Source organism: Diabrotica virgifera, chromosome 8 (assembly GCF_917563875.1).
Source record: "Diabrotica virgifera virgifera chromosome 8, PGI_DIABVI_V3a".
NCBI lineage: Eukaryota > Metazoa > Arthropoda > Insecta > Coleoptera > Chrysomelidae > Diabrotica > Diabrotica virgifera.
The window spans coordinates 69,266,666-69,290,046 of NC_065450.1; the positions used below are offsets into that span (position 1 = coordinate 69,266,666).

At 33.4% G+C, this 23,381-nt stretch overlaps 1 protein-coding gene across 7 annotated transcripts in view; it reads right to left on the reverse strand.

Annotated features, from left to right (window-relative positions):
• LOC126889443 (putative fatty acyl-CoA reductase CG5065) overlaps nt 1-23,381 on the reverse strand; it is a 268,588-nt gene that overhangs the window by 219,031 nt on the left and 26,176 nt on the right. For 5 of the 7 annotated variants that reach the window (XM_050657756.1, XM_050657751.1, XM_050657755.1 and 2 more), the window contains exons 4-5: nt 19,683-20,105; nt 761-844 (exon numbers count right to left, since the gene is read on the reverse strand). In XM_050657756.1, the coding sequence (XP_050513713.1) occupies nt 761-844; nt 19,683-20,105 (507 nt within the window). The remainder of the gene's footprint in view (nt 1-760; nt 845-19,682; nt 20,106-23,381) is intronic. The other 2 variants (XM_050657757.1, XM_050657753.1) reach the window with 1 other exon arrangement.

Sequence of the window (23,381 nt, forward strand, 5' to 3'; positions counted from 1 at the left end):
GACGTTCTATTGATAAAATATCAATTTCTTACTTCGGATACTTTGACAATAATCGTGTAGATGGCGCTAAGATTATAATAGATTATTTATAATTAGATATTACGGAACATTCAAAAAACTTAAATTCAGTATTTAAAACGTAAGTATATTTAAGGTAAAAATATATACCACAGCTTTGACCAACTAATATTGTTTATAATTAATGTTTTTAATTTTAATTTTAAATTAATCACTTTGACATTTATGTCAAATTTCCAGTAAACGTTTACAAACTTGTCACTACTGGCGTTCGCGAATTTGTAAATATCCCCTCTACGTACGAGCTCACAGCGTATAGTAAATAATATAAACAAATATGAAGTGTCATCACCGCAACTGTCAAATAAATGTTACCAATTTATGCCAGAATCTCACCTTCGTTCGATTATAGTTACAGTGAATTCCGAACAAATAAAAAACGCTTTATAATTCATTTATACAAATTACATAAAACATATTATTGTGTATTTCTTTAAGTTAACATTAATAGAAATCTTTAAATATTATTTCTACGCGTATATAATAAAAAATGCCTAGGGGCTGTAACGCCAGTGTACTCGGCAAAGTGATTCTAAAAGAGAACACACCTACCGCCTAAATATTTCGTGTTGGTATCATGTGACGTCTCGGGCTATGACGCGGATGACGTGCAACGGCAAGTAAATTAGATGAAGTATATATTACTTAGATATATGTAGTAGGTACTATACGAAACATTTACCTATTCCTAGAGCGGTCATTAATCCAGTCGGTCCATTATAATTTTCGATATATCCTTGAATTGGTTCGGATAGTGTCTGCATTACTGCACAAAATAAAACATGGAACATAATAATTATATAATATTTAACATAACTACATTCGAATATTAAACATAATATATTAATCACAAATAATACAATGTGATAAAAACATTTCATTTCAGAAATATGCCTAAAGGGTACCCCCCGTTAAGATAGGCAAAATGCCCTCACTCTCAGAATTCAATTTTTTTAATTTTTTTACGTTCTGTGCAATTAAAAAATGAGATAACGCGGATTTTTAGCTCGCCACCCCCTTACCCCTCCCTCACAGCCAAAAACGTAGATTTTTAGATTTAATTTTGTTTTAGTTGGGTTACAATTGATTTAAAAATTTCAAAAAATTCACACGTGTAGCTGAGGCTTTTACAAAACATGTCCATTTTTTATGGACTCTTAGGTCGAGTGTACATAACCTCAAATTTTTTTTAACTATTTTAAAACCTATAACTTTTTTTTGGAGGGGGCTGCAGGTCCAATTTTTTGAATTGTGTGTATTTTATCAAAAGCTATCTCTCTGATTTTTTTCAGATTTTTCCGTCGGGTGCGCCATCTTGAAAAATCCGGAAAACTGTTTTTTTGGGGGTTTTGGGGATTTTCTCCATTTTATAGACTGCAACATAGATCAACTCAAGGTTTTGTTAATAGATTATGTATAATTTGAAATAACTGAGTATATTAGAACATTCAAAAATTGGGCGAAACACTTTTAAACCCCCGAAAACCATGTTTGTTTAAAGTTTTGTAATGATTTTTGCGGGTCTAATTATTTTTTTGAGGTCGATACAGCCTGAATATTTTTTTATTTTTTTACGTTCTATATGATTTTAAAAAATTAGGACTCACCGCAATTTTATCCCATTTCCCCTATTCCCCCTCCCCCACAGCCAAAAATGTCAATTTTTCGATTTTATTTTTTTTAATTGGTTTGCAATTAAATTATAAATGTTGTTCTGAAGCTATTTCTTTGTGGCATTTTTCTAATTAACTATTCTAAATGGGAAATAAGCCACAGTTTAACTCTAAAAAATGATTTTATTTTCCATCTGTATTACGATAGAGAGAATTCGATAATCTGTGACGCACTGAAAAAATGATTTGGGACGATCTATATAAATAAGTCAGATTAAATTAAATTATTAGAAGATTTTTTTACCAAGCAACATTTTTGTTTAATTTATTAATATTTTTTTGTATTTTGACAACGACGTCCGTGGTGGACGTCGAAACGTTAATAAAATCATTTTTTAGTTAAATTGTGGCTTATTTCGCATTTAGAATAGTAATTATTAAATTATAAATTACAAAAAATTCACACGCACAGCTGAGGCTTTTACAGAACATCTATTTCTATGGACCCGAAGGTCGAGTGTACATATTATAACTTCATTTTTTTTTTGTTTTTTAATAGGTACGTATAACTTTTTTTGGCGATGGCTGCTAATTTTTTTTTGTGTTTTGTGTATTTTACAAACCATCTACGTTTGGCTCATAATGCAAATAGTCCACGCTGTATGCTTGTCCCGTTAGGTAAATTATTCCGATTAATTTTTTTGCACAAACTTACTCAAAAACAGGTCCTTATAACAAATAATCCACAAGGTGCCAGGCAGTACCGCGGTCGGAAAATTGTTTAAACATTTTTTTAAACGAATTTAAAAAATCAATTTTTTCACTTCGGACAAATTTGTTTTAAACTCTCTGGATCAAGCTGAGCAAAAAAAAGGTATCTTGTGAGTTTTCTATAAAATTGACTGTTGTCGAGTTACATGCATTTTCAAATTTGAAAAACGCGAAAATGGCCATTTTCAAGGCTTGATAACTCGATTAAAAATTATTATTATGAAAGTCATAAAGTGACCAGCTCAAAGTTTAAAGCCCTCCTGCAATAGCCTAAAGAAATTTTTGTCATTATTTTATTACTATTATTTTTAATAATTAAAAATGAGCGCTAAGCATGCATTGAAGCGGCCGTCCGCGAGAGAGAGATGTACAATATTCATTGGACGTTTTAAAAAAATATCGATTTGAAGTCAAAAATATGTTTTAAAAAAATAAAAACGGAATTTTGAGGTTATATGTATTGTACACTCGACCTACACGGGTCTATAAAAAATAGATATATGTTTTGTAGAAGCCATATAAAAATTTTAAATTATTTGCAACTTTAAACAAAAAAAAAAAAATAGAAACATTTACGTTTTTGTGGGGGCAGGGGGAGGGGGTGGTGGGCTAAAAATGCGATTTGTCTTATTTTTTATTCACATATAACGTAAAAAAATGAAAAAAATATTCAGGCTGTATCGATCTCAAAAAGTATCATTAAGCCCGCAAAAACCCTTACATAACTTAAAAAAACATGGTTTTTGGAGGGTTTAAAGGTGTTTTGCCCAATTTTTGATAATCCTAAAATACTCGTTTATTTCAAATTATATATAATCTATTAACAAAACCTTGAGTTGATCTATGTTGCAGTCTATAAAAGGGAGAAAATCCCTAAAAACCCCCTAAAAAAACAGCTTTCCGGATTTTTCAAGATGGCGCACCTGACGGAAAAATCTGAAAAAAATTAGAGAGATAGCTTTTGATAAAATACACAAAATCCAAAAAAATTGGACCTGCAGCCCCCTCCAAAAAAAAGTTACAGGTTTTAAAAAAGTTAAAAAAAAATTTGAGGTTATGTACACTCGACCTAAGAGTCCATAAAAAATAGACATGTTTTGTAAAAGCCTCAGCTACACGTGTGAATTTTTTGAAATATTTAAATCAATTGCAACCCAACTAAAAAAAATTAAATCTAAAAATCTACGTTTTTGGCTGTGGGGGGAGGGGTAAGGGGGGTGGCGAGCTAAAAATCCGCGTTATCTCATTTTTTAATTACACAGAACGTAAAAAAATTAAAAAAATTGAATTCTGAGAGTGAGGGCATTTTGCCTATCTTAACGGGGGGTACCCTTTGTGGCAGTAAAAGCGCATTAGGTATCTTATCGCCTGGTGAGAACAATAGTGACGAAACTTCAAAATGAACATTTTATAATCTTATTTGAATTTTGATGAAACTTCTAAATAGTATAACTGACTAATAGGTAATCATTTTGCAGAAATTTTTCTAATAATATGCTTTTCGTCATTTAAACCAATTAGTAGAAGTAATTTTATTTGAAGAAAAGATGAACATTGTTATTATTTTTGATTTTTTTTTCTACGTTACGCCATTACTGCATTATCAAGGATGTTTAATTTGATGTTTTGCCACTATATTTTACTACTACACTATACTAGAAAAGTTTAGTTTCTCTTTTAAATAATTAAAAAATTTACTTTTAAAAATGAATTAAACGCATCAAATAAAATATTTTATCTACTCTATGTCATATTGTTTTTAGTTTGTGAAAACTGTCATTATAGATAGCAGTGCGTGAAGGGTTTAAAGTGTGCGTGAAGTAGCAATGTATTTTAAATGGGATTTACTTTTTCGCACACTTTCAATGGGTTTTTTGGCACACTTTCATATAATCAAATATCCTTAACGTTCGCGTAGTCATTGTGATGACAATATGAGCAATGACTTACAACAAAATTTTTGACAGTTTTGTGGTTTGAAAGTAGTTAGGATTTTTAAATGTCAATGTTCTAAAAATTATAGAATAGAAATGAATTCCAGTGACGAAGAGTTACAGTTTTTTTATTTGTTTATCGTAGATGAAATATTGTATGAAACTGTGCGTGAAGTACTTTTTGCGAACTTACGCAATGTATAGCACTCGCTCCGTTGTCGCTCGTGCTCTAAAAATCGCGTGCGTTCGCAAAAAGCATACTTCACGAACTGTTTCATAAATAACTATTTTTTTTCTACAACCGTGTTAAAATGCAATTTTTAGCACTCCATAGGAGCGTTAAAGATGCTACTTTAAAGCACTAGTGCTTCAAAATTTTTAAGGCACTGCAATTAAAAGTAAATTGTCAAATTGTGAAACGTCAAAATATTTATATTTCATTTATTAACATTAATATTAATAGTACAACTTGCGCAATTTGAAAAAGATGGTTTAAAAGGTTTTTAAAATTTAATTTAAACTGTATTATTGCATTTTTAACACGTTTGTAGAAAAAAAAAACTATTAAAATTTGTTAGAATATACAACAATAAAAGTAAGATGTTATTCTATAGTTGTTATGATTTACGTATTGACAGTATAGGCAGTTTTGATGTAATGTCAAGAAAAATATAAAAATGGAATGTCAGTAAAGTTCAAGTAAAAGTTTTTGTAGATATTGTCCTGTAATTGAGAATGAATAAATTATAATTGTTGATATATAAGACGTTTGTAGAAAAAATATTGTATGATATACGTGTTAAAAAGTGCATTTTTAAGGCACTCATGTGAATTGCAGAATTCGCTTCGCTCATTCTGTAAACTTTCACATGCGTACCTTAAAATTGTACTTTTAACATTTATATCATAAATAACTATTTTCTACGACCGTGTTAAAAATGCAATTTTTAGCACTCCATACGAGCGTTAAAAATACTACTTTAAGGCACTAGTGTTTTAAAATTTTTATGGCACTGCAGTTGGTATTGACCGTATACCAGCTTCGCTGGTGTCGCTCCTAGCGGTTACTAATTCAACTTTCACCGGTAATTTTTAAATTTATTATTTAATTGTTATTGCTTAATATTTACAACGCTAAAAATTAATTAAATTGTAATAGATTTTTTTAAGATTTTGCTAATCATTTTGACGTTCTATTGATGAAATATTAATTTCTTACTTCGGGATATTTTCACAATTATCATGTAGATGGCGCCAAGATTAATTTATAATTACATATTACAGAACATTAAAAAACGCAAATTCAGTATTTAAAACGTAAGTATATTTAAGGTAAAAATATATACCACAGCTTTGATCAACTAATATTTTTTATAATTAATGTTTTTAATTTTAATTTTAAATTAATCACATTGACATTTATGTCAAATTTGCGTATACGCTGTGAGCTCGTACGTAGAGGGGATATTTACAAATTCGCGAACGCCAGTAGTGACAAGTTTGTAAACGTTTACCGGAAATTTGACATAAATGTCAAAGTGATTAATTTAAAATTAAAATTAAAAACATTAATTATAAACAATATTAGTTGGTCAAACTGTGGTATATATTTTTACCTTAAATATACTTACGTTTTAAATACTGAATTTAAGTTTTTTTAATGTTCCGTAATATCTAATTATAAATAATCTATTATACTCTTAGCGCCATCTACACGATTATTGTCAAAGTATCCGAAGTAAGAAATTGATATTTTATCAATAGAACGTCAAAATGATTAGAAAAATCTTAAAAAAATCGATTACAATTTAATTACTTTTTTGCGTTGTAAATATTAAGCGATAACAATTAAATAATAAATTTAAAAATTACCGGTAAAAGTTGAATTAGTAACCGCTAGGAGCGACACCAGCGAAGCTCAGAGCGTATAGGCAATTTTGATGAAATGTCAAAAAGATATAAAAATGGAATGTCAGTCAAGTTCAAATAAAAGTTTTTGTAGATATTGTCCTGTAATTACGTTTGTAGAAAAAATATTGTATGATATGCGTGTTAAAAAGTACATTTTTAAGGCACTCATGTGAATTGCAGAACTCGCTTCGCTCTTTCTGCAAACTTTCACATGCGTGCCTTAAACGTGTACTTTTAACACTTATATCATAATAGTACATTATATACCGCGGGACTGAAGTAGTACATTTAATCCTGAAGGTAAAGTTTATGGCCCGACCGCAGGGAGGGCCATAATTTACCTGAAGGATTAAATGTACTTCAGTCGCAAGGTATATACGATACTTTTCGTACTTCCGGTATGATTTTATTAATTATTTCAATAATTTCAATCAGTTTTTTCTCTCTTCAACTCATTTAATAAACTGTCTTTAAAATAAGTTACCATAGTAACATTGCGTTGTGACAGTTATAATTTAGAAACATTGTCATTACTAGTGTCATTGTAAAGAAACATTGTTATTGATAATTATTGGTATCATGAGTGAAGAAGGTGTATCTGATATTGATAAAAGAGCAGCCGAAGTAGGTGAAGAATTGTTACCACCGAAATCTAGAAAACTATACGAGCAGCAGTACGATGCTTTTAAAAAGTGGTGCCGCTTAAAAATTGTGAGACAACCTACTGAAAATGCGCTGTTAGTCTACTTCGATGATAAATCAAAAGCGGTTTGTGCCTCAACTCTCTGGGCACATTACTCAATGCTGAAATCGGTTATTAACATTAGAGAAGATATTGATATAAGTAAATTTCCAAAATTATTAGCTTTTTTGAAGAGAAGAAATGAGGGATTTAAGCCAAAGAAGTCAAGAATTCTCACGTCTGAGCAGGTAGATCAGTTCTTACGGGAGGCTCCGGATGATAAATATTTAATGCTTAAGGTAAATTTGGAAATTTGTTTATATTCAGAAATTTTAAGAAATCAATTTTTTTGTAGGTTGCACTTATTTTGGGCGTTGCGGGAGCTTGTCGTGGAAAAGAGTTGGTTGATTTAGAAATCGACGATGTGAGAGATTTGGGCGATTCCTTCCTAATTGCGATTAGAAACACCAAAAATAAAATTGACCGAAATTTTGTGATCAAAAATTCAGAAAACAGTGCCATCAGTTTTGTGGCGATATTTCGGAAATATGTGGCATTGCGAAAGACAGGGACAACTCATTCAAAATTTTTTGTTCAATACATCAACAAAGAATGTACTACGCGAGTAGTAGGAAAAAACATGTTTGGTACAATTCCACGGCAAATAGCAGCTTTCTTGAAATTAGAAAATGCGACGTCTTATACGGGACATTGTTTTAGACGCACATCTGCGTCTTTGTTAGCTGATTCGGGAGCAACAATAGACGTGCTGAAGAGACATGGAGGATGGAAATCCTCCAACGTGGCCGAGGGATATATTGAATCGTCTATTAAAAATAAACAAAAAATTTCAGATAAAATATTTGGTCAAGTCGCCGATTCGTCCACTATAGTTATGCCACAGTCCTCATTCTCGCTTCCTGTTTCCGCAGGATCTTCGAAACAAACACCAGTTCAATATGAAAAGGACCTATCTGTTACTCGTCAGTTACCTGCTGCATTAACCCAGGAAAGACTGGTCAATATGACGAACTGTCACAATATTAATTTGAATATTAACGTTAATTACCATTCTAATTAATTATATTTTTCAATAAAATATCCCTTAAATTCGTTTGTTTGTGATTAGTCCTGTCGCCAGGGGGGGTACAACGGCCTTCTTAATTCAGATGGACTTACCCAAGTTTTTTTTATGTATTTTGACCCGTAGAACACGAATTTTTTGGGTAACAGTTGATCCGGATGTCGATAAGATTGTTATAAACAAAGAAGTTGAGGAATTACATAACAGCGATTTCTCGCAAAACAAAACATTTTTTTGTATTTTTTGGGTCATTCTAACCAAAAAATGTTCCTACAAGTTTTTTCGTAGGATGCATAGTTTTCGAGATAAACGCGGTTGAACTTTCAAAAAATGGAAAAATTGCAATTTTTGAACCCGAAGAACGTTTGAATAAAAAATAAAATAGCAATTCTGCTTACCGCCTTTAAAAGTTTAAGTCAAATTATATCTGTTTTGAATATTTGTATTGCTACAAATTTATTTTTTGATTGTTAAAAAAAGCTATAAACACATACTGTTTCCCGTGCCTAATACATGCGTTTTATTGCATGCTACTTAGAAATAGCCCCGCTTGCACTTTTTCCTCCTCTACGTACTCGTTCGATTTTAAATGAGAAATCATTGAAACATCACTCAAGCACTAGTTGTTTATAGCTTTGTTTTAACAATAAAATAATACATTTTTGGCAATACAAATAATTAAAACCGATATAATTTGACTTGAACTTTCGAATGCGGTAAGCAGAATTGCTATTTTATTTTTTAATCAAAAGTTTTTCGGGTTCAAAAATTCCAATTTTTCGATTTTTTGAAAGTTCAACCTCGTTTATCTCGAAAACTATGCATCCTACGAAAAAATTTGTAGGAACATTTTTTGGTTAAAATGGCCCAAAAAATACAAAAAAATGTTTTGTTTTGCGAGAAATCGCTGTTATGTGATTCCTCAACTTCTTGGTTTATAACAATCTTATCGACATCCGGATCAACTGTTACCCAAAAAATTCGTGTTCTACAGGTCAAAATACATAAAAAAAACTTGGGTAAGTCCATCTGAATACAGGAGGCCGTTGTACCCCCCCTGGCGACAGGACTAGATTTAATCGTTCCGGGAGTTTCGTCAATATTTAATCCCGGAGGGATTAAATGTGACACTTTAGTACCTGTCACAAGGGAGTGAAGTTGTCACTTTAGGCCCGGAAGTACGAAAATAACTATTATTGTACACACCAAACAGTTATTCGCGAAATAAAACTAAAGTACAATATAAAAATAACAAAATAAGATCTTAAGTATTTACCTAATAATTATTAACATTATGTCTGTTAACAAGAAAACGATAAACATGATAAAAGATAAAAAGTAAGCAAAAGAACTATAATGAATTGATTTATTTTGTAAGACTTCTTTTTAGAAATGAATATTGGTTCTCGATAGTGTGAAATTAAACAATACTGATCCAAAGTGGATAGTCGCTTCCTTGATTTGCTATTTTTAAGTAGCTAAGAACGATTGAAACTGAGTTTCTCTATAAGAAGTTTTATATAAAAAAAAACCATAAAAGCAAAAACGACCACACAGATAAAAGTGCTCACTCGCCACTATTGCACATTGCACTACTATCTTTAATAAGATATCTAATATTGATATAAAGTTTGGTGTGCTTTCGACGTTAATGCATCAAAATATTTGACAAATTCACAATACCATAAAGAGTTGTAGGCGCAGGCGCCCCCTAGTAATAAGGAAATTAAGTAATTGGTAGCCGATTTTGCACATAAAAGAGGGCATATTTAGATGTCGGTTGATGGACTTAAGAGGATCGGTACGTTTTTTCGGCAGCAATGCTATTCAAATGGGGATCCATTTTTTTCGAATCCTGAGAAAATTAATAAGTATTTTAAAAAAATTTAAACGCAGAATGAAATATTGCGTTATTAGCGAGGGCCGAAAGTCCCTGAGAACTTTTATAATGTTTATTTTAATAAGTTACAGGGGTCAAAAACTAAGAGAAAATTTAGTGGTATTTTTAATTTCAAATACCTCATTCAAAATAAACTTTTTTGCACGATTGATCATTTTTGACTGTTTACCGTGACAGATTTACGTCAGTAGGTGACATTTACTAGCAACTCGACGGTAAGTAATCCAATTCGACGGTAAGTACTCCAACTAGACGGTACGTAATTCACTTACTGTCGAGTTAAGAAATCTCTTAATTTTAATTTATTTTTTTGAAAGAATAAAGAAAACTAACGAATTATTTATTAATATTGAAACTTATGGTACAATTTGTTAAATTATTTAATGAAATCCCACTTGTTTGGGCTGTGGTTTCACTTCTAACAGAAACTACTGCAGAATCGCATACATTAGTAGTATCCAACGTTTTTTCTATTTTTCATTTATTATAAATTAATAAATGAAAAATAGTTTCTGTCCTTGTGGGATCGGTACTCACCGGAGGGACCGCAGACGTTCGGAAACAATTAGCGTCTTTTTGCAAAGACAATGACGTCGACTTTGCAAAGTAACAAGACACTTACTCAACACACACTACACATTACTCCCCTGACTTAGTGATAAGTTATACAATTACGTGGCTAAAAGTTCTAGTTCTAAACCAAAGCCAGAATCAGAGAAAAAAAAAATAAAACATTTTTTCTCTTCGAATACGCGGTCAAAGTTGAAAACTTGGAAATATCAATGCCATCATAAAGAAAAACGGTGGATTTAATCATTGAATATTCTGCCCAGAGGCTTCCAGAAGCTTTCAACTACATATGTCTTTGAACGAAATATGCCAATAGAGTCTTTTCTTCGATTCTTAAATTCTTGCCTTCGCACCATTTTTTAAAACTTCGGTAGGTATTTTGATAACAGATTTTGGATTTTTCGGGAATAATTGCGGAACACCCTTCTTCCCAAGCCCGTTCAATTTCTCCAAATTCACTTTCGCTCATATTTTAATTTATAATAATCAAAATTGTACTTAAAATTATTGACAACTAAATAAAAACTCAATTCTCCATTGTTGTTATGCACCCTAGTTACTACCTAACAACCAAAGTATCTATCTTGATAAAATGAATGAAACTAGTCAATATGACCAAAATGTTTAATTTTATAATTTATAATGGTATCAATCGTGCAAAAAACGTTATAAACATGTCGACGTTTAAGGGTAACCGATCTCAGACAATAATTGGAGTCGTCGCTCTGCTCCTCCTCCAAACAATTGTCTTCGATCGGTATAAAACCCTTACCGTTCTCCATACTTAATATACTATTTATTTATTCTAAGGGACCTTCGGCCCTCGTTAATAATTTAGTCTTTCATTCTGCGTTTAGATTTTTCAAAAATATTTATTGGTTTTTTCAGGATTCGAAAAAAATGTCTATGTCCGTGGTAATTTTCCAAATCTATCTTTGTCATACAACGTACTCAGTCGAATAGAATATTGTCAGTCAGACACTGACAATCAGTGACAATTTTAAATAATTATTTGACATGAATCGGGAATATTTTGAATAGTTGATTAAATAATATTGATATTAAGAGCCGGTTGTTCGAACGCTAATCAACATTGATCACTATCAAATATTTAATTACTGTCACAACTGTCAATGTCAACTTTGGTTGGGTTGCTGAAAACATAGTTAATTATAATTATGAGATTAGTTAGTCAATTAACATAACAATTATTAAAATTGATTAACTGATTTCATAACTGTCATCAATAATTATGTTTTCGGCAACCCAACCAAAGTTGACATTGACAGTTGTGACAGTAAATTAAGTATTTGATAGTGATTAATGTTGATTAGCGTTCGAACAACCGGCCCATAATGTATTTGATAAATAATTGATTTAAAAGGTGAACTTTATAAATAGTATATTAAATTAAGTATGGAGAACGGTAAGGGTTTTATACCGATCGAAGACAATTGTCTGAAATCGGTTACCCTTAACGTTCGACATGCTTATAACGTTTTTTGCATGATTGATACCATTATAAATTATAAAATTAAACATTTTCGTCATATTGACTAGTTTCATTCATTTTATCAAGATAGATACTTTGGTTGTTAGGTAGTAAACAGGGTGCATAACAACAATGGAGAATTGAGTTTTTATTTAGTTGTCAATAATTTTAAGTACAATTTTGATTATTATAAATTAAAACATGAGCGAAAGTGAACGGGCTTGGGAAGTGAATTGAACGGGCTTGGGAAGAAGGGTGTTCCTCAATTATTCCCGAAAAATCCAAAATCCGTTATCAAAATACCTACCAAAGTTTTAAAAAATGGTGCGAAGGCAAGAATTTAAAAATCGAAGAAAAGACTCTATTGGCATATATTTCGTTCAAAGACATATGCAGTTGAAAGCTCCTGGAAACCTCTGGGCAGAATATTCAATGATTAATTCCACCGTTTTTCTTTATGATGGCATTGATAGTTCCAAGTTTTCAACTTTGATCGCGTATTTGAAGAGAAAAAATGTTGGATACTACTAATGTATGCGATTCTGCAGGAGTTTCTGTTAGAAGTGAAACCACAGCCCAAACAAGTGGGATTTCATTAAATAATTTAACAAATTGTACCATAAGTTTCAATATTAATAAATAATTCGTTAGTTTTCTTTATTCTTTCAAAAAATAAATTAAAATTAAGAGATTTTTTAACTCAACGGTAAGTGAATTACTTACCGTCGAGTTGGAGTACTTACCGTCGAGTTGGATTACTTACCGTCGAGTTGCTAGTAAATGTCACCTACTGACGTAAAATCTGTCACGGTAAACAGCCAAAAATGATCAATCGTGCAAAATAGTTATTTATTGTGTATTATTTGTGGAAGATAGAAACAGAGAATACATCAAGATATATTCTGTGATCCAAGTATTTTGTTGTTAAAGATGTTCAAAATTGTAAGCGTTCCATTTATTAAAAAAGTTTCCGTTAAAAGTTATTCCGTTTATTAAAAAATCACTTTAACACTTTTCCTCTTTTCTCGATTGAGTATTAGTTTTGCTGTAGGTACATATAAATTATTACAATCACTGAATACATAGCTAGTGAAAAAATTATCACATTTATTAAATGAATTAATTATTTGCAATTATACAAAAAATAACAGTTATCCAAGAACATTCAAAAGCCATCTCTTTAAGCTAGTTATGACATTGTTAAGTAGAATGACATTCTAGTAATATGTACATATCCATACCAGTGTGAATTTTACCACACGTAATTTGCCATGTAAAGACAGAAAAGGTAGGGATGGCCGTCAAATATTTGCGAATTATGTACCCATGGCCTTGACTCAAAAACGTTGATTTTTTGTGTTTCGCCACTATTGTTCTCACTAGAATATGGCTACTTTTTAATAAGGAAAAAAACACTCAAAACAGACGGACGATGCTGCAGCGCTACGCTGTGGATCCTTAACAGTAGCACAGTATAAAGAGGGACAGTAGAACCACTCTCCGAAAAATTGGAAGTAAAATCTGTAGTCGCGCACGGAGACCGCGCAATGTTCTTAGTCGCTTTTGCCCCACTCCCGCATTGCTTGTCGCATAGAAACGTACGGATTTTAACAGGGAAAACCCGTATTCACCACTGGTGAATTGCCAATTGCGTACTGCCGGCATTACTTCTTGAGATCAAAGCGCCGACAGAGAAGTGGTTTTACTGTGGAACCTCTATATACTGTGACAGTAGTTTCCGATGATTGACCGTGGATTCTAATGTGGAGTGGACGTTGCATCACAGACGAGCGACTGTGGCCGGCCACAGTCGCTCGCATAAGAACCCACGGTAAACTACTTTTGTGGATTGTGGATCCACAGAGTGGCCGGCCACAGTCGCCCGTCTGTTATGGCGCTAACTGAAAGAAAAAGTAGTCGCTCTGCATGTGAAAACACTAAGAATTTCTTTAGCTATCTTATTACTTTATATATAGGGATGGCCAAACTGTGGCTCGCGAGCCACATGTGGCTCTTTGAATCTTTCTTCAAATTTGTGGCTCTCAATAAATGCACCTAAATTACTTTTAATTTTTGTGTTTTAAAATGTTTTATGCCTGGTTGCACCAACAGATCTTAACCTCCAGTTTAGCTAAGCTCTACTTATAGATAGGGCCTCATTGAGTATCACTTCCGTTGCACCATAATTTTCGATTCTTACCTTATTATCAATCATATCTATTACTAAATTATGATATTTTTATTATAATATATTAAAATTATATTATATTAATACTTATGTTATTCTCGTCTTAAGTTTAAGATCTGTTGGTGCAACCGGGCATTAAATTACTGACAATAAATATAAAAGACTGTGTAACATCAAGACTTAGAAAAGGAAACCCCTTATCACCATTGCTATTCAATTTGGCTTTAGAATATGTAATAAGTAAAATGTCATCTGAGCTGACAGATCTGATAGATTGGCGAATCGAGGATCAAAATTATTATTGGCCTTTGCTGATGATCTAGGTGCAGTCGCTCATTCTACAAGAAACGTGAGTGAGGTGTTTTCAGAACTCAAGGAAGAAACAGGTAGTCTGGACCTTCGAATAAATGAAGAGCAGACGAAATAAATGCTAGTAACCAAAAATCCAAGACCAAGAGTTAGGCAGAACATAACTATTAATGACCACAACTTCGAAGTAGTAAAAGAGTTTAAATATCTAGGAGAGGTAATCACAGATGACAATCACATAGAAAAAGAGGTCTCAGCAAGGATAGCTGCGTGGAATCCCTATCATCATTATTAAGATCTAAGCTGCTAAAAAGATAATCTAAATTAAGACTGTACATGCCAATTATTCTCCCAATTGTTACATATGGAAGTGAAACATGGCCTATTCGCGGTGTGCAAGTACTTGGAAGGGAAACGAGAAACGACCGTGCGCGAGTCGAGGAGAAATATTGCAACTATCTTAAATAATTCATATTGTCAATTGAAATTGTCAAATTGACGTATATTTCATACCTTCTGTCATTGAAGCAGAAAAATTATATATTGCTCGACAATATTGATATGATGTGCAATTATTATATAAAGGTAAATTTAATTAATTGTATTTTGCTTGCAGTACTGCATTTTAATAACTAATTTTATTTACTACATACAATTGTTTACGTTTATATAACATAACCTGCATCTTATTTTTTCTTCTTATTATTTTTTTGGACTATGGCCTTGACAATTATCCAGTAACCAGGACAATATAATTGGCCAATATAATTAAAAGTGCGAATAAAAGTACAGAGCGTAGAAATAGGGGTCGCTTTGCCGAACTTGCACGGTCCCAATTCATCAGTGGGAAATAAATATGTCGTCGGTTTTTGAACGGAAAGTTCTCAGAATTATGTTTGTAGATGAATTGACAGGATAGTGGAGAAGGCGCCACAAAGCTGAATTGGTGACTGTGCATGGCACTGACAACTGACAAAACATCGCTAGACATATAAAAGCTAAGATAAGACAGTGTTTTTTGAGATACGGTAAAATATCAGTAGGCCTTTCCAGAAAAATATGGAAGGATGATGAAAAATCGAAGTATCCTGAATGAGTAAGGGCTGCTTGTAGAATTATTTGCAAATTTAAAACAACGATGTGAACCATTTTATTTCACTTTAAAATTCGTGAAATCCATACACTGAGAGAAAAATTTAATACCTTTTTACACTTTTTAGATAATAATTGTTTAAGTGCTGCCTGCGAAAAATTTCAAATTTTGAAAAATGGCTCGGACTATTAAGGAGCTTTGCCACACCTGTTATATATTATTAAATTTCCTATGACATAATAGTATATTATGCAACGAACATTTAATGATGGTCATTATGAAGCGAGTATGGGCGAGTATGATAATTAAAGGCAAGTTCTATGATCAGTACCGGCGCTAGGGTATGAGGTGCCCGCCTGCAAAACAAGCACAGGCGCTCCCTTGTACACATCCCCTACACACACTTGTATAAGGCTCTATCATCAGGAGACATATGTTTGGAACAGTGGAACCCACATGCCCGAAGATCAAACCAGTCATACTCCATAATGGAGTAATACCTATCTGGCTCCCAAGCTGTACCCAGTTTAGGGTATTAGGGCAACCAATTCCAATTATTTGGAATTTAAACAACATTTAAAAAATTAATTTTTCTATTTTAGTATTTCCTGTAACACTAGCAGGAAAAAAGCTGATTTTGGCGCCCCCCATGCAAAGGCGCCCGCCTGCAGTGCATCCCTTGCAGGCCCGTTATCGCCGGCCCTGTCTATGATCATTCACAACAAAAAATATATTCAAATTTATTAATTTTGTAACACAAATAAATTCATTAGGTAGTTTGTCAGTTAGACGGTTTGTTTATATATTGAGAACTGCCAAAGCGTATGTATTTGACTCGCCATTGGTCACTGCGCTTGTACCACCTTTATCGCGATTCTATTGGTTAAAAATCTGTACCTTAATGAAAATCTGTATCATAATGAAGTTCATTATGATACAGGTAGTGACATCATAATTGATATATTATAGTATGGGAATAGAAAAATGTAATTAGAACTGATTAAATCAATTTTTTTACCGAAAAAATTGCAGCAGTTACATTTTAAAAGTTGAAATTCTATCCTTAATTTTTTTTCCAGACTTTTTCTCTAAATTCGTTATTTGTTTCAGAGGTAACTTATCCGGTTTTTCATCGATTATTACTTTAAAAAGAACTGTTGGTACTGCTTCCTAAACCTGGGGAAAGGTATCAACCCATCTGCCTTCTTCCGTGCGTGCGTCGATAAGCTGTATAAAAGAATGCTGCGGGGACGCATGGTTTTTGTAAAGGGAAAAGCATGATTGATGCAATCGTAAGTGTATTCGCGCAATAGAGGGGATGAACACCGTTGGGCGGTCCTGTTCTTGTTCGATGTTAGGAATGCATTCAAAACGCTGCAGTGGAACGAGGTAATAAAGGCAAGGGAGGAGAATGTCCTGGATATCTGATGAACGTGGTAGTGGAATATCTGTCTGAGAGAAGAATTATGGTGGAGAAAGGCACGATCGTCGATGTGACGACAGGTGTTCCCCAGGGATCTGTCTTGGTCCGACGCTATGGAACCTGGCATATGACGGGATTATGAACTGTGAATATGCAGAGGCTACGACTCCCTTCGCATTCGCGAACAACCCGCCGTGCTGGTAGTGGCGCGGGATGAGCCAGATCTTAAATAGAGTACGGAAGCCAGAGTACGCAACGCAGGAGGCATCGTGAAGAAATGGATGACACAGCACGGACTGAAACTCACAGCAGAGAAAACCGAAGCCAAAGAGAAAGGTCAATTGAAAGATGGCAGGAAGAATGGAACAACACGGAGCATATTATAACAAGGACAAAGATGCTGCTCCCGAACCTGAAAGATTGGGTAGACTGTGGTCACAGGAGAAGGGATTATTTCCTAACGCAGGTGCTCACAGGACACGGGTGTTTTAGAGCCTACTCTAGGTTTGGAAAGGCTGACACTGATGAATGCCTATACTGCAGACACCCGGACACTTTTACACATACGATGCTAGAGTGCAACAGATGGATAGTAGAAAGGAACAGAGTGGGAAGAGAGACAGGTGTGAATTTTGTGGCAGTGCGAGAAATGGTTGAGAGAATGATTGAAAATAAATCCGGTTGGACTAGTATACACAACTATATCAGTGTACTGATCAAGAAGAAAGAAGAGGAGGAAAAACAGCTGGACCAACGATATGGGTGAGAGCGAAATATATTAAGTAGAAGGTGGAGGGAATAAGTTCTGATAAGAGGCGAATAGGTGAGTTAGATTGTGTGAGACAGACTGGGGGAAAGCAGCTCTAATAAAAAAAAACAAAATAAAAAAAAAATAAAACATACAGACAAAAAAACCCAATTTTGGGACCAAAAAAAAGGGGGAACAGGGAAGGGCCTCCTTGCTGACAGTCTGTAGATAAATGAAGGTATTGTACCCTCGGAGATCCGTGGAAAAAATTTACACCCAAAATAACAAAATTCAGTTTGGCAACACTGTGTGAATGTTGATAGTAACATATCCTTTTTAAGACAAACACAACTGTAATTTAGTCCAAACAAATTAATATATTTTTGCCAACAAAAATGAGATTATTCAACCAAATAGTGTTTCAAATATGATGTGCAAATTAATTTTTAATTGGGTTCTGCTAATGGGCTTGCTCTTTTTGTCATTAAAGTAAACAATACTTCAAATTTCACTCATTAAATCATTATTGTCCGGTTATCGTCTTAATTATTTTAACTGTACTAATATCCGTCGAGTAATTCTGAATGATTAATAGGTTGTTAAAACATTTTATTTGTAGCGGCTTCTGGAATATCTTTAAAATATCGAATTTCATTGATAAAATGCACATATCCCACCGATCTTTGCTTCGACCATAAGATCCCCCCTCTTTAAAGATGAAAAAACAAAAAAAAAAAGGTTACTTGTCACTAGCTACTTTTCTTTTGTAAACGTTTACTTGAGTCATATTTACTTTCCTTGCCATAAAATATGACTCAAATAAACATTTACAAAAGGCAAGTAAATTATGGCAAGTAACCTGCCCACTTTACTTGCTTTCTTACTGGCTTCATGTATACCGGCCTTTAAGGTTCATGAAGCCAGTATACGTAATAACATACGAGTATAAAAACAATTTTGTGGAATGCTGCAAGAGTTACGAGTTTCCCAAAAAGTAGGGTTGGAAATAAACTTTGGGATAGTCAAAGTGATGACCAATTTAGTATGTGTAAGTGGATACCCGGTATTATGTCAAAATAATTTTATTTCATCGAATTATCAGTAGTAATTGCACAAGAGCTCTAAAATTCTATATTAATTTTAGAGATCGAGTGCAATTTGTTGCGATTATTTCATGAATAAAACTGTTCAAAACAGTTTAGTTTTAGTTCTAGCGGACAATTATATAATAGTAACTAGAAAACTGGCATATCGAAACAGTTGACAAATACATCTATCTGGGTCACGAAATACAAATAGGTAGAGACAACCAAACATGCGAATTATCTAGAAAAATAGCTTTAGGATGGGCAGCATATGGCAAACTAAGAGAGGTGTTTAAAGAAAACATCCCAATAAAGCTAAAAAGAAAAGCATTTAACCAGTGCGTACTGCCGGTGCTTATGGAGCTGAAACAATGACATTGACTAAAGCATCAACAAGAAAATTACAAGTACCACAACGAAAAATGGAAAGAACCATGCTTAGCCTAACTTTGAGAGACAGAACACGAAATGATGAGTTACGGCGAAGAACTGGAGTGGAAGACATCATAAAACGCATTACGAAGTTAAAGTGGAAATGGTCAGGATATGTCGCAAGACAGAGAGACAACAGATAAACAAATAAGATTTTAGAGTTGCGGCCAAGGGTAGACAAGGGAAGTCGTGGAAGACCACCTACCAGATGGACGGACGAGAGTAGCGACGAACTGGATTGCAGCTGCGTAGGACAGAGAAGCGTAGAGACATCTTGAGGAGGCCTTTGTCCGACAGTGGACAAATTTGGCTATATGATGATGATGATGATGATGATGATGATAATAAAAAACAGTAAATGTTACCTACCTACTGAGGGTCTTGTTATTACAACTGGTATCTTTCCTTGACACAATTCATTAACAACATGTTCTCCTAAAGACTTAGCAAACGTGTATGTATTGGGTAATGGAAAAATATATTTTTGAGAAAAAACCTGTAACGTTTTTGGATCACATTCCTCGGCTATCGTAATAGCATCCCTCCAGTTTGCATGTGCTGGATACAGTTTTTCTTCTACTACTAGTTTATCACAATTGCTGTAAGCAGTTGATATGTGCACGAATATTGAGATGTTCTTTAAATCCAGGGCTAACTTTGCAACTTCTCTCGTTCCTCGAACATTTAAAATAATGGCGTCTTTTAAGAAGTCATCAAAACGTACTGATGCTGCCGAATGGTATATTATATTTACAGTGTTAACTAGTAATTCCCGATCTTCTTTGTTTATACCTAAAATTAGCGATACTTGAATGAACACTTTAGCGTTACAGAACATTATACTAGGCTGTTCAATTCAATAAGTTTTGCGGATCGATAAAAAAACACGATTTTATGGTATGAAATACATTTTCATATTTAGATGGGTACCAAGTGCCTGGGATGCGGGTAGACGACATATACCTTTAATACTCTCCAGTGGTTCCCAACGTTTTATGTCTGGCGACCCACCTTCTGATGTTTTTTCGTATTCGCGACCCATCTCTCACCCATGATATATATATATATATATATATATATATATATATATATATATATATATATATATATATATTGATGTGATCTTGATTATTGATATGAGATAATATTCTTATATGTCACTTAATTTAATCAATGTATTAATACTAATCTAATTAATTAACCAGATCACATATCAATATGTTTTCAATCTCAGGGCGAATTATAAATTAATTAATTACTTTCGTGGCTTCAAATATTTCTTAATGGTTCCTAATCGGGATAGAAAAGAAAAGAGTAAAAAAAATACACATATGGGTTACAATTATAATCAAAATATTTTTTATTTTATTTAAAAGGCAATCAATGCTTAATATTTGCTATTTCTTATTATTCTTAAACATAACATTTACAAATGGGAATCTTATTTCCTTTTGGTTTTCAATTGAAAGTTTTTATTAACATTTAACTATTAGGAGTTATTAGGAACAACTCTATTTAACTTTGATGAAGCTTTTCTGATATTATTGATTATGTTATTCAATTTTTTATGTGGATTTAATACGAAAAACCCATACATTCATGTCCAAACAAATGAGACTGACCTTTTCCTGGTGAACTGAAAATGTCCTCACACAAGACCCGTTTCCTGCTATCCTTGGCTGCGATCAAACCTCGTCCTGGCTTCCAGTAATGTTCTCCTTTGAAAAACTAGCTCGAATAGCTCTCGTTCCTGCTTTTGTCGTGATGCTGTGTTCTACCTTTTTCGAAACTGCTATCAGCTACCGGGACACTCTTGGCTCAAGGAGGTTCTTTTACTCTCGACCTGGCCTACTTCTCGTTCCACGATAGATACTCCACACTCACGGAACTACATCGGCTTTCTCACTCTCCGTACACTACCGTCTACTACTCGACTTCACTTCTCGACAGCTCAAAACATTCTGATCTCACTTTCTCATCCATTCCCCTACTTTCTAAATATCCCTTCCAGATTCACAAATCAATCTTCCACCACCAACTCTCATTCGTAATATTCCTCAAAACCAATTTTTAATCTTTCTAAATATGCTTAATGGATTTCAAAAGAAAATATTTAATTCCCATTCTAAAATACTTTCTAACTATTTACAAATTTTAATGACCTATTCTCTCTTTCAAATGAGTCTTATTTAGCATAGGCTAATGATCGAAACCTTCCGCGAAAAACGATAATGAACTATCATCTATTTCACTGAGTTTTATTTAGCATAGGCTAATGATCGACCTTCCGAGAAGAACGATAATGGTACGCGTCATTCACTTTGTTTATCTAAGCACATTGTTCCGAGTTTCGTACGCTTATTCTAATCACTTCTTAAAATTAAATATAACAATTTGTTGTATACAGGTTGTTCTAAATTTATATGCCCGAGGTTGAGAAAATTAAAAATATTTTATATTAAAGTGAATTTTGTTTATAATTATCAAATTTTAATTTTTATATCAAATAGAAATATAACAAATCCCCGCCTTGTATTCGATAAAATTTATCTGCATTTTTAAATAAATTTTCTCGAGGCAAAACCAACTCCCTGTATATTTCCTTACTTTAATCTACGTCTTATACCCCTTCTTCTTGTATTACTCTAATTAGTCCCACCTGTAGAGTAATTGTTTCCTTATTTTCAGTGTCCTCATCCTGTGTTAGAGTGTCGGCTATTATGTTGTCTTTCCCTTTTTCCCATATTAATCTTCTGTCTTTTTCCTCAGATTTTTCACATACTTTTATCGTGTATTCTGCATCCTCGTTTTCATATGCCTCCTCTTCAAATGCCACTGTTTCGATCATATCTTTTTCGCTTTCATTTTTTTGCTTTATTTCTTCTTCTCCTGAGCTCGTCTCTCCTTTTGAGGAATCCCAGGTTTCCTTTGTTTCTGATACTCTCAAATTTTCTTCTTCTGGGCTCAACTCTTCTTTTGAGGAGCCACAGGTTTCATTTTCTTTTGTCTTTTTTTGACTTTTTCTCCCTTTTCTTCTTTGTCCTTGCTTCGTTGCCAAATTCATTTCCACTGTTTGTTCTTTACCTGATTCGTCCGTATTTTGTTTCTCCTGTTCCTTGTCCTGTTCTTCTTCTTTTTCTTCTGTTAGATTCATCGTATTATTTTTAAAATCTATCACTACATGTTTTTCTGCCAATTCGTCAACTCCTACTATCATGTCATGTGACATGTTTGGCATTATTACACATTGTAGTGCATACATCTTCTTACCCAGTCGTACCATTACTCGTATGCCTTCATTTATAGTTGCCAATGTCCGTTTGTTTGCGCCCACTAAATTTACCCTAGGTATTTTGTAAATTAAATTTGTTAAGTTAACTTCTTCTATTAGTTTTCTGTTGACCAATGTTATTTCAGATCCAGTGTCTATCATAATTTTAATTGGTTTCTCGTTGATAAATCCATCCACAAATTTTAAATTAACTCCATTTTTCTTTTCGTTGTTTCTTGCCAATTTAATAAACTCCTTGGGGTTACAACAGATTCCTGTTTGATTTTTGGTTTTTAGTGAGCGCCGTCGTGAAAAAACGCCGGTTGCTCATCGTTGTTTATATTTTCGTCATAATGTCTCTCTCCGTCATATCCATCTGTCTGGGTATTATTTACTTCTCTTCTATTTTCTCTTGGTCTGTCGGATCTGTTTCGGTTTTCTTGATATCCCTGTTCATTTTGTCTACCATTATTTCTGTTTTCTTGATTTGAGCGTGTGGTGTTTCTATTCTGGTATTCTCGATTTCTGTCCTCATTCCATTGCCTATTTCTTTGTTCATAATTTCCTCTTCCGTTGTCTCTATTTTCGTTTTCCCTTCTGGGATTAAAATCTCGTCTTGTATAGTCCCTCCTATTTTGATTTCTATCTCTGTAATCCTGTGTTTCTCGGGGCCTGTAATCTTCTCGCGACCTTCTTGATTTTGTTTCTCTTACACGTAATTCTCTTATTTGTAGGAATTGGCATAAACTATCTATGTCTTTGTAGTTTTGCAATGTGATATGGTCTTCCAGCGTTTC